This window comes from Marmota marmota, unplaced genomic scaffold, assembly GCF_001458135.2.
Source record: "Marmota marmota marmota unplaced genomic scaffold, marMar, whole genome shotgun sequence".
NCBI classification, from domain to species: Eukaryota; Metazoa; Chordata; class Mammalia; order Rodentia; family Sciuridae; genus Marmota; species Marmota marmota.
In genome coordinates this window covers 10,265,059-10,278,043 of record NW_026000020.1, presented here as the reverse complement: position 1 = coordinate 10,278,043, position 12,985 = coordinate 10,265,059, and the positions used below count along the sequence as shown (strand labels likewise).

At 47.3% G+C, this 12,985-nt stretch overlaps 1 long non-coding RNA gene and 1 gene segment (V, D, J or C); both read right to left on the bottom strand.

Moving 5' to 3' along the window:
* Positions 1 to 477: 477 nt before the first annotated feature.
* LOC125618859 lies at positions 478 to 10,709 on the bottom strand. The gene is made up of 3 exons (XR_007350246.1): positions 10,700 to 10,709; positions 6,237 to 6,309; positions 478 to 576 (listed from the first exon to the last, which is right to left on the bottom strand). It is a non-coding gene; the product is annotated as an uncharacterized LOC125618859 (long non-coding RNA).
* Positions 7,661 to 8,201, bottom strand: LOC125618841. The segment is given in 2 exon segments: positions 7,661 to 8,022; positions 8,147 to 8,201. Coding segments are annotated over 2 exon segments (402 nt in total).
* Positions 10,710 to 12,985: the final 2,276 nt, after the last annotated feature.

The following is a 12,985-nucleotide window of genomic DNA, read 5'->3' as shown; positions in this document are numbered from 1 at the left end:
CAATGCCATAACTCATGTCCTCAATTGTAGTGATCCATGTCCTTTATTAAACAAGAAAATGCATTTCCATGCCTGCATGCTAGTGCTGAGCAGAGGAAAGAGTGAGGCTTCAGAAGAGCTCCTAGTTCCTTCTACCAAAACCTCCCAGTGCCCTTCAGAGCCCAGCTGCCTCTGAGCAGTGCCCTCAGGAGGTGGAGGCAGTAGGAGGAGCAGCTGGGGCAGCCTAGTCTCACACTTCTGCTCCCTGGGAGGTTTTTGTCATGGCATGTATCACTGTGGAAGGGGCCCTGTAGCCTTGTACACAGTAATAACTGGCAACATCTTCAGGCTCCAGGCTGCTGATGGTGAGAGTGAATTCTTTGACATATCCACTACCACTGAACCTCTATGGGAACCCATATCCCATACTAGTTGCCCAATGAATGAGGAGCTTAGGAGCTTTCCCTGGCTTCTGCTGGTACCAGTGTAAATTATTGCTAATGCCCTGACTTGCCTGGCAAGTGATGGTGACTCTGTCTCCTACAGATTTAGATAGGGAGGATGGAGATTGAGTCATCTGGATGTCACATCTGGCACCTGATATGGAAACAAGAAAATAAAACAAAGATGCACACAATTAAACATGCCTTATGAGGACTTCTGGGCAGATGCAGGTAGCACTGACCACAGTGTATTGAGTATATTCTCATTGATGTCCTTATTCTCATTGATGTACCTGCGAGGCAGAGCAGCAGGAGCCCCAGGAGCTGAGCAGGGGCCCTCATGGCCATGCTGTGTCCTGACTGGGACTGCCTCCTGCACAGGGTGTAAGCAGCCTCTTAAGAAGTCCTCGGAGCAGTGGACTGTGCTGAGGGCACATGCAAATCAGCAGGGCTGGGCCAGCAGGTCACAGCTGTAGGGAGGGCTCCTCTGTCACTCAGTGCAGGCTCCATGTCTTCAGGTGTCCCAGGTCAGATTGGGACAGTATAAATTTGCTTGCAGAAAATGTTTCCCTCAGGGTCCACAGGAAAGATTCATTTCATTGTCCTCTGAGTGGTCACCTATTGCAGTCTTTATGGTTCTGAAAATGGTTTATTATAATTCTATAAAAATTTCTCCCCTTCTTTTTCTTTCCCTCCCTTTCTAACTCCTTTTCTTAATTTTCTTTCCTTCCTTTCTTCCTTTCTTTCTTTCTTTCTTTCTTTCTTTCTTTCTTTCTTTCTTTCTTTCTTTCTTTCTTTCAATCTTTATTTCTTTCTTTCTTTTTGGCCTTTTACAGATTGAACCCAGGGGCGCTTAACCTCTGAGCAAAATTCCAAGCCATATATATATAGTATTTTGAGACAGGGTCTTGCTAAGTTATTTAGGGCCTTGCTAAATTGCTGAAGCTGGCTTTGAACTTGAGATTCTCCTTCCTCCGCTTCCCTGGCTGGTGGGAGTACAAGCATGCACAACTGCACCCACCTCTAATATTTCCTAAAGACAATTCTATTATATTCCCTTGAGAAGGTAGTAATTTAGAATGGGGCAGGGATATTTCAGGTATAGGATATAAACAGAGCTATGAAGATAGAAAGAGAGTTGAATTTGTAAATCTGTGAAGATTTGGGGTTTCAGTTGACATTGGCTTAGGCTGACTGAGTGGTCAGGGGAGAATACCTATAGTGACTCCAGCCCTTCCTGCCTCAGTCTCTCCAACACTAACACAGGATATTCCCTCTCTTTCCAGAGCAGTAGGGCTCGAGCCCAGACCGGCTCTTTCACCCACATGTCCTTTCTGGAGAAGTAAGAGTGAGTTGGGAAGGAAGTTTTAATTTCTTGCATCACTCTAGAAAAGGTTTAACAAATAAACCAAGAAGGTGGAACATGTAAGGATTTGCAAAGGTCAGTGAAAGCAGAAAGGACCCAGGTTCACTCCATCTGTGTTTCTCATCCTCAGCAAATTAGCTGTCAAACCTGGGCTTTATGCCTCCTGGGCCAAGGAAGACTGAGTGGCTTTCACTGTCACATCCTCCATGTCTGGGCCATGGAGAAGAGCGGCCAAGGGCTTCAGCTCCACTCTGATCATGAAGAATCTTAATCCTTCCAGAAACCACACCCACCCCTCTCTGCTCTCATAGGCCTCTGAGCTGATCCCATGTGCTCCCATCCCTGCTCCTGCCTGGGTTGGCAGAGGTTCACCTATCCTCACCATGCACAGCAGCACAGAGTTGGTGCTCAGTAAACTGGAGGATGGGGATGACTGCTGTGCAGGGTGGAGTGCTTTGCCCTGTAAACCTCACTATGGTTCTAAGAGGGATTCAATAGGAAAGTGAGATCCTAAGGCAATATTTTTCCTGGAGGGTTGGAGCAAAGTAGGCCCTGAGAATAAAAATGGAAGCATGTTCTGATTTTCCTCATGACAACCTTGGTTTGCAACTGTAGAAATGAGGGTTGTGCATTAAAATCCAGCTCAGTCCTTCAGGCAGTGGATTAACTGGGAGAGGCTCCAGCAGGGGTCATCCAGGGCTGAGCTCAGGCTGGTGCTTTCCTCTGGTCCTGGGTTGTGAGGGAGCACCCGATCTTAGGAGAAATAATACTGAGGGCCTGGCAGAACACAGGCCCTGCCCTCAGGCTGCCATGCAGGGATGCAGGGAGGGAAGGTGCCCAACACACTGGGGGCTGAGCCAAACAGAGCCCACAGCCAGGGTGAGGTGAAGACCAGGAGTCAGCACTGGGCCTGGCTCTCTGGGTGGCTGTGCTCAGTGCTGAGCTCACTAGTCCTGATACAGAGACCCTGGTGTTGCCAAAGAGGAGGGTCAGCAAAACCCCCAGATTCTAGTCTCACCCACAGTTTAATCATGCTTAGAAATAAATGGAATACTACATGCCATGTATATACTATATAAAACAAAAATTGTACTAATATATCCGTATAAATATGCATCAGAAATACAAATATTTGTATACATGTACATATTACTTTGCTTATTTTAATGATTTACTGTTTTCATGGAATTGCTCTTTGCTTTTTTTTTTGTTTGTTGCTTTTACTTCTGGTGATCCAGTCAGGACCTCCTGCTTGGCAGGCAATCTAGAACTTATACTTCAAGGTCCTTTTTTTTTTTTTTCTTTGAGCCTGTATATCAGTTGCCAGACTAGCCTCAGTTCTGCAGTTGTTCTCACTCAGCCTCTTCATTAGCTGGGATTGCAGTGCTGTGGCACCATGTCTGCTTCACCTTAGGTTGGCTCCAGTGAGCTTGGACATTTACAACCAACACCTGTCCCACAACCGGTGTCTCCTTCTCCACTCCAGAGAACTGAGCACCATGAAGCTCAAGGCCTTCCCCTGTGCTCCTGCTGCCTGGAACAGTGACCATCCCATTGCTCAGAACATGGGTGCCCTGAGGGGCTCTAGTTATACATAGAAGTAGGGGTCACAGAGTTGGGTAATGGTTTTGGGCCCCAATGGGACAGAAGTTCTGTGCCCAGAGCTGGACTTGAGCTACTCCTCCCAGCTGTCCTTCCCCACCCAGGGCAGAACAGCTGGCTCAGTGACAGCATGGCCACAGTACAAAGCCATCCATAGCTGTTAATGGCCACACCTCTGACTGAACAGAGGACTGGACAGTGGACAGGTGTCTCTGGCAACTCCACAGCTCACATGACGAAGAGCCTCTGCTCTCAGTGGACCATGTAAGCCACACATGCAGCTTCAGAACATCTGCTACTCTCCTTCTGGTCTCTAAAGATAATAATCACCATCTTTGACTTTCCCATGAGAATCCTATGAGTGCAGTCAGTGGGTAGTCCAAGGGTCAGGATGTGCAAGAGAACAGTACTGTGACCCATATGAAGACAGCCATGTGAAAGTCTGGAGAGCTGTGAGTTCAGAGAAGAAGGGGACAGAGCAGAGAATGCCCAAGCAGGAATGCAGGGGAGGATCCCATGACCAGCAGACAACAAATGAGAGGGGACAGATGATGTGCTTTCAGAGCTGTCCCCAACCTGCTCCCCTGAGAGGTCACCAAACTGCCAGCAGTCCCTGGCAGAATCAGAATCTGGGGCGAGATTTGTCCCCTAGAGATGACAGGAGGAAGTTCATGTGCCTTGAAGAAAGAGTGGCTGCTGGTGGCCAGAGTGACCTGTATCCCTGCCCCTCAGCCCCCCAGGCAGGCACGTTGTGCAGAGGGCAGCAGGAGGCAGCAGGAGCTGGGCAGCCAGGCATTCACGGGCCCCTCAGAAACTCAGGACATGATTCCCAGGACATGCCGGCCATTCATGGCCCCCTCTTATGGCCACATGTGCAGAGACACCCTGAGGATTTTACTCTTGGTGACCTGGTGAGAGTGAAATGGTCTTTCCTGCACATTTGAAACACAGTGTGGTGTTGTTTCCTGGGTTGTTTAGTTGTGACAACTGTACATGTTTTTATCACACTGTACAGGGCTGAGATTACATGAGGTGGTGGGGCACAGTTTTGAGGGAGATGCGAGAGCCATGAGTCGGGACTCTGCCACCAGGCCTGGAGTTCAAGGGCCACACAGCCCTTTGCTGTCCCACACTCTCTGGAAGCAGCTGAGTGACTGTGGAGTCAGCATACCTGGGGTCCCGGCCATTCAGCTCATCTTCTCCTCCACTGCACTTTTATTGACCACTTCCAGTCATTATTTCTGGGGCATGAGAAAATAAATATCCTGAGATGTGCTAAATTAAACACAAGGTCAGGAGCAGGCAGGGAGGGAGGAGCAGGAGACATAGTAAAGTGACAGCTACAGACCAAAGCCAACAAGACTGCTCCATGTTTCTGACCATGTGTGGAAATCAGGTGGCCAAACACCAGGGTGCTCAGTCTTGGTTACTGTGAATTTCTTGACTGTGAACCCACCCAACCAATGAGAACACTGCTCCTTGTTACTACCTTCTTATCCAAGGGTGTTCTCTTTTTCAGTAATCTTGCTCCTTGTGACCATAGCCATCAGAGGGGCAACAGAGAAAACACTAGGCTTTTTCCCAAAAGCATTCATTGAAACCTTTCCTTGGCTTTATGGTCAAGAGGGTGCATCCCCAGCTGCTATAGAGGCCCCACTGGTGACTGCAGGAGCCAGCCCAAGATGTGCTGCTGTCCTGAGGATCACTAATCTCTTTCACTTCAGGGAAACCTCAGTGTTCAGCATTTTGGTATAAAAGGAGGTGACCACTATCCATCTCTCTGGCATCCTCAGCACATTGGGAGGAATCTGAAGAACAGAGGTGATGGTCACACAGGAGCTCTGGTCCTCTTGCTCTCAGTTCTGACTGGACCTCACCTTTGGGGGAACAACAGGAACTCTCCCATTTCTAGCACAAGCTTCAAAAATGATCATATCCCCAGAAATTCCAAAAAGTTTGGTTTAGGCTCTCCATTCACTACTGAAATACATATGGCTTGGGATGTGAGGAGGAGATGACCCAGGCATCAGTGGTGAACCCGAGAATAAGTACCTTCCAGGATCTGCATTTGATCCCTATATTATTCACTATATCATTGACCACCATACAATCAGGCATTGAAAGGCTTAAATTTACTTTCTTTTCCTACAGTATGAAGTTCCAACCCAGAATACCTAACATGGCTTCCCCATACTCTATGAACCCCCATGCTCCTATGATGTGATGATCTATTCAATAAGAAGTGCAATTTCATCTCAAGAGGGGATGCAGAGGACCTTCACTCTCCCTTCCTCCAAAACTTCCCTGTGACCTCAGAGCCTGCTGCCTCTGGGCAGTGCCCTCAGCAGGTGGAGGCAGCAGGAGGAGCAGCTGGGGCAGCCAAGCCCTACACTTCTGCTCCCTGGGAGGTTGTGTCATGGCTGTGTCACCATGGCAGGGGAACTGTTAGTCTGTAGACAATAATAAGTGGCAATATATTTAGGGTCCAGGCTGTTGATAGTGAGAGTGAAATCGGTGCCAGATCCACAGCCACTGAACCTTGAGGGGACCCTAGATCCCATATTGGTGGCATGATAAATGAGGAGCATATAGGAGCTTACCTTGGCTTCTGTTGATAGCAGAATAACCAATTATTAACACTTGACTTGCCCTAGAAGTGATGGTGACTATTTCTCCTTGAGATTTAGATGGGGAGGATGGAGACTGCATCATCATGATGTCACATATGGAACCTGAGATTAAATAAACATAATTTCTTATCCACAAAAGTAGGAATGTTACAAGAGGACATCAGTGAACACCATGACCATTGGGCTGAGCACATCCCTAGGGTTGTCCCTCCTTACCTGGGAGGAAGAGCAGCAGAAGCCCTAGGAGCTGAGTGGGGACCCTCATGGCCATGCTGTGTCCTGACAGGGACTGACTTCTGCATGGGGTGTGAGCACCTCTTAACACATCATCAGGGCAGTGGGCTGTGCTGTGGGCACATGCAAATCAGCAGGGCTGGGTAGGGCTGGGCAGGGCTCGGCACAGCTGCAGGGTGGGCTCTTCTCAATAACTAAGCACACAGGTCCACTGTCCCTGTATGTCCCATCTCAGACTAAGACAGCACCCATTTGCCTGCTGAGAATGTATTACTCCCTGGGAGACACTGAATGGGTTAGTCTGCTGGCCAATTTTTCATTTTCTTGTTGAATGTTCATCCCATCATCTCTTGATCTCACCATCTTAGATCAGGCCTGACAGAAAAAAACAAATGTACATTCTTTAGATTCCATGAATTTGGCAGTTCTTTCTATAAATTAGCTTCTGCAACAATTACCATCAGGAAGACACATGTATTTTAATAAAAATGAATATTAAATTTGTATTCATTAGTTTAAATTGTCTCTCTATATATGTTATCATAAAACTGCATGTTTAATACAATTCTTCATTATCTACTTACTGTGGAACTTGATAATTTTTTCCAATGTGATCCCAGAATTGCTGACAACCCTGGAGAAAGGATCCTCACATAGTATGAGTCCATCCTCTGCTAGTGAAATTCTGAGAGTTGGAGCAACAGTGATTATGCAGGGTCACTGTTTTCTGTTCCCAGCTTGCCATCTCTCATTAGAATCATATTTCTTATTCTGTTTTACCCTGTGGTTTCTTGGAAACTAGGACAATTTATCTGAGATATGCCTCCCTCAGGATTAAGAGTCTAAATAGGAGAATTCAGTATCCTCCAGCACCAGTAGGCAGATGAATGAACAGAGGTAAGGTGAGCTCTGCAGAATCATGAGGTTATATGATGCAGGCAGCTGAGAGAACCAGATCTACCCATTCACTAACCCCATGGTCAGTAGTCCCATGCCTCCAGTTTCAGACAAGGTGTGGATGAGGGGCACCAGACAAAGCCCTGTTTTTCATATCATCTCAGCTGTCTGCCTGACCTGCCAAGGCAGATCATGACTATAATGTAGACTCTAACTCCCTGTATAAAGCAAGCACCACTTGGAAACCTGAGGTGGCTTCAGTTTTTTGTTTTTTTTCATATGAATCCGGACTGATACTGAATTCAGACTCTCAATGTCTATGGATCTAATTTGTTATTTAAACCAGAAGAAACATTGACAAGTATGTGCTGTTGCAGCTGAAGAAGAGGGAGAGGGAGGCTGCAGAGGAGCTATGCTGGTCCCTTCTACCCAAACCCCCCCAGTGCACTTCAGAGCCTGACTGCCCCTGAGAAGTGCCCACAGGAGGTAGAGGCAGCAGGAGGAGCAGCTGGGGCAGCCCAGCCTCACACTTCTGCTCCCTGGGAGGTTTTTGTCATGGCCTGTATCACTGTGGGAGGGAGCTTATCATACTGTAAACAGTAATAAGTGGCAAAATCTTCAGGCTCCAGGCTGCTGATGGTGAGAGTGAAATCTGTCCCAGATCCACTCCCACTGAATCTCGAGGGAACACCAGATTGCAGATTGGATGCACCATAGATGAGACTCTTAGGAGATTGACCTGGTTTTTGCTGGTACCAGTTTAAGTAACTGCTAATGCCCTGACTTGCCCTGCATGTGATGGTGACTCTTTCTCCTGGAGATTTAGACAGGTAGGATGGAGACTGGGTCATTGTGATGTCACATCTGGCACCTGAAGTTAGACACATGAAAAGAAATGTATGCACAATTAATAGTGTTATAAGAGGATTTCCCTCAAGATCCCATCAGCACTGACCACACAGGGCTGAATAATACCCAGTGCTGTCCCTCCTTACCTGGGAGGCAGAGCAGCAGGAGCCCCAGGAGCTTAGCAGGGGCCCTCATGGCCATGCTGTGTCCTGACTGGGACTGACTCCTGCACAGGGTGTGAGCAGCCTCTTAAGAAGTCCTCAGGGCAGTGGGCTGTGCTGAGGGCACATGCAAATCAGCAGGGCTGGGCAGGCTGGGCACAGCTGCAGGGCTGCTCCTCTCATTCACTCAGCACAGAACCATCACCCTCCCCCATGTTCCAGGGCAACACAGATACTCTGCTTCTATTTGGGCCACAAGACCACCTCTGTCAAGTACCCCTGAGAGGCTTGTTATCTTGATCTCTTCCAAGTTCAGAGCCTGGCTGAACTTGCTTTCTTTCATCTATGACAGGGGCTGGCCATGATGACACAATCCCAGACACTGCAGGACAATTTGCCAGCTACTTTCCATTGCACTTACAGAAACCACTGACACAGAGAAGCTTTCCCTTTGCTCTCATTCCCCAATACTCATGATTTGAAGTAGAGAGGCAATAAGAAAACATGGGCAGTCACATCTTATAATGGAGGGTGTCATTTGCTTTTATTCAATCTCATGACTACAGCTAAGAAAGTTGCCTTCCTCCATTTATAAATGCTCTGGAATTAGTTGACTTCCACCCAAAGCCAGGGGGTATCTTCTTTCCCATCTGGGGAGCATGAGCTTCCTCTCTAGCTCAGCTCAAGATGACATATGTGCATGACTTGTGTTCCCTGGCTACTCAGAGCATTACTCCTATTCTCTCTACTCTGGCAAACCAAGTCATTGCCTTCAGAAGTAGACATCCTATGTCCTCCAAGTGCCACTGATATTCTGCTGTGTTTCCTAAACTGCATATTCCACATCTCAAATGTCAGTCAGCTCCTAAGAGAACTCAGTTCTCAGTGCCTGGTTTAGAACAGTGGGGACTAGGCAGGGTGCAAGGGAAGCATGTGGGTGTGGGAAGCCTGCATGGGGACTTGCAGTCTCAGTGGGGTCCTGAGGGTGTCCCCACATGGAGGGGGATGGTAGTATTTTCCAGATGTGGATGTCCAAGAGGGGAGAGACAAGTAGGACACTAAGAGGGATAGGAGTCCCCTGCAAAGGAGACATCCCAGGCATGATGAGAAAGACACCAATGCAGGGAGACAGATATCATGGTGGCCAAAGAGGGGTGTCAGAGTGGATCAGGTGGTGGGTATGTTAAAGAGAGTGGGTCAAGGAGGGGTAGGTGAGGATGACAGCTGGAGGCTGGTTTTGAACAAGGGTATTGTGATTATTTGGATATGAGGTGTTTCCCAAAAGCTCATGTGTGAGACAATGCAAGAAGTTTTAGAGGAGAAATGATTAGTTTGTGAGGCTCTTAAGCCAATCAGTGAAATAATCCTCTGTTGAGATTAACTGAGTGGTAACTGTAGGCTGGTAGGGTGTGGCCAGAGGAGGTGGGTCATTGAGGGCTTGTCTTTAGGGTATGTTATATCTGGCAAGTGGACTCTCTCTCTCTCTCTCTCTCTCTCTCTCTCTCTCTCTTTCTCTCAGCACCAGAGGGCTGGGTAGAGGTGACCTGGTGCCTTCTAGTGGCCAAAGAGGAACTTGAATTTGTATTTGAAGTTCAGAAGAGACCTGGGACAGAGACAGAGGTTGTGCTCTCTGTCCTTATTTTGTCCAGTGACAGGAGCATATTCCATGCACCGACACCACATGTCAATGTTTCAATAATGTTTGGAAGTTTGTGCTCACCTGCACTGAGAGTGTGATGTAAAATGACTCATTTCTACCAACTGCAGCAGAGTTGAAAGCGGACAGTTGATAAGAACATGTCATTTGGGAAGGTTGATGAAAACTGCAGCTGCACCTGGATTTCTGGTCATTTTCTTGTCACGTGATCCTTCTCCTTTGTCTCTGGCCCTATTTTGTCCTCTCTTACACCTGTTCTCTGGCTTCTCCACAGGTGGACTTTGCTTTGACACTCTGGTGTTTGGCAGGGCCCTGGGGGATCAAGACCAGCTGCTCAGAGCTCTGTAAATACATTTTCCCTGGAGATGGGGCCTGAGCACAGATGGTGAGCACCAGCAAGATGGTGACATAGCCCAGATCCTCTTCTGCTTGGTGCTCTGGGGCTCAGCTGAGAGGTTCACACAAGTGTGATCCTTACAAAAGTACACAGTGACTGCAACATGCACAAAGAAAAATTGTATAAACCAACCCAATTCTTTGTTAAGAATCAGAAAATCTACACTTGAGAAATATTTTAATACACTGGTAGTGGGTGTGTGGTCCTTGTACATTCTTGATTGCAGGGACCTGTGGGGACCTTGTGATGATCAGTCTCCAGGCTCCCTGGCTGTATCTGCCCAAGAGCAAGTCACCATCAGCAGCAAGTCCAGCCAGGATTTTTATTTTTAATATTTATAGGTGGACACATGTCTTTATTTTATTTTATGTGGTGCAAAGGATCAAACCTAGTGCCTCATGCATGCTAGGTGAGTGCTTACCTCTGAGCCTCAAGCCTAGCCCCTCCAGCCAGTATTGTGTCCAACCAGAAGGAAGCCTTGGACTAGGAAGAGCAGAGACCTGACCCTAACTGGAGACATCCACCCAGGGCCCTGGGGCCCCATGCAGTTTCAGTGGCAGTGGGACAGGGACAGATTTCACTCTCACCATCAGCAGCCCCAGGCTGAGGACCTGGACGATTCCTGCTCTCACCTGTGCTCTCTGCTCCTGCCACAGTGCTTTGGCCTCCTACACACATCCTCCCCAGGGCCTCGGTCAGCGAGTCTCGGCTGCACACACTGCTTCCTTCCTGCTCAGCCCTGTTTCTCATCAGTGTATCAAAGCCTCATCTCCAGCACAGTCGTGGGACAATGTGCAACTCTGGGGAAGATTGAGTAGAGCAGCTGCCCTGAGTGTGGAGCACCAGGAAGCCTTGGCCTGCACCTCTGTGGTGACTGTCAGGAACTTGCTGTTAGGTGTCCAGGACGTTTGCCTCCCTGACCTCTCCATACAGTTGGATTCACATTTCTGGTCAATGTGAGGCTCCCACTACATCTCGTGGTCCAGAACCAGGGTGCTCAGGCCATGATAGAGCAATTCCTCTCCTGTGCCTGATGACGCTGCCCTTGACATTCTGCTCTTGGTGATGTCACCTTGCCCCATGGCTCCCTCACCTGAGAGCTTCCCCCAGGCTCAATGCACAGGACATTATTGTCCAGCTGTCTCCACCAGACTTAGTCGGCCTCTCTAACCACCCCTGTCCAGCAGCCCCTCCAGTCCACCGCTTCTGATCTGAGTTTTGCATTTGCACTGTGCTCTGATTCAGAATTGGATTTTTCCTCCTTTCAATTCCTCTAGGTCACAAGTATTCTCATGTCCCACTTCCTCTGCAAAGGCCTTCTCAGTGGGTGTAGCCTGTGGTGCTCTCTGTCAGTGCCCTCAGCCTACTATGTTAACTGTGTGCACAAGTGCCTCAGGCCTGTGACTTGTCTGTCAATCACAGGTCACATCCAGACTTGAAATTCAAGCCCTGTGGTCTGTTTTCCACCTTTATCTTGCCTGGTCTTACCTTACTAGTTTCTAGGACACATAATCAAAGAATTGGGTTATGATCTCCTACGTGTGCTGCACTGTTCTAAGTAATTAACTGTGTTGAAAATATCAGTAGACAGAGCCCGACATGTGGTGCATTCCTGTAATCCCATTTACTTGGGAGGCTGAGGCAGGAAGATGATAGGTTCAAGGCCAGCCTCAGCAACATTAAGAGGCTCTAAGCAAATTGGTAAGATGCTGCCTCAAAATTAAAAAATAAAAAGGGCTGGCATGTGGCATATATCTATCTATCTTTCTATCTATCTATCTATACATAGATATAGATATATAGATATAGATATATGGAAATGTGGTGAAAATGCTTCTTTCAAATGCTAGTTTGCTGACTCATGTTCATACAACAGAAGAGTCGCTTGGGGTGCTTTTAAAATGCAAATGCCCTATGCTAAGTTGGAGAATGCTGATCTATCAGGTAACTTTCTACATGGAGAATACTTATTGCTCACAAGACTCTCTTGAGTCTGAACTTCAGTCCATTCTGAAACCCTCTAGTTCCTAATAAATAATTTTGATTAGAAAAATCTACGCTATTTTTCTGTGATAATTACCGAAAAGAAATGGTAAGGGAATCTTGAAAAATGAGTGAGGTCACTTCTTCATCCCTCATTAGCTCTTCTTTAGTCCTACGGCTGGAAGGAGAGTCTCTCTTGGTTTTTTATGAGGGGTAGTTTGTCCGCTGTAACAAAGAACAACCAGTGACCATGGCTGCAGTCCCTCAGAAGCTCACCAGATGTAGGTTGTTCTCATTTTCCTTCCCCTTTACACCCACAGCCGAGGTTTTCTTTGCAGCACACTCGGGCAGTTCACACTTATATTGGTCCCAGGGTTATAGTTGCAATACAAGGTACAGTAAGCTGTACAGTTACTCCATCTTTGCTGCTACTGGAAATATAATTGTGGATTTCCACCCTCCCATGGCCAATCTCTCTCCTCTTAAGGTCATGTACTAGAGATACACACGGTAGTGGTGAAGAACTTTCAAGAATTACAAAAATTTTAGTCGTGCAGGTGAAAGATGATGCAGGCTGGATATAGGTCAATTTTAGAGAAAAAGATCAATAAGAGGTTTTCTGTATAGAAAGCCAAAAGAAAACAGGAGATAGTTAAGTACTAAAAGCCTGTTTATTAAGTTTTCTCGTTGGCATCATTTCTATTCAGAAAATTACTCTAGTTTTCAAAGACAAAGATGCTCTGATTTTCCTGGACCCATTAATGTGTGTTATGTCAATTTCCCAGGA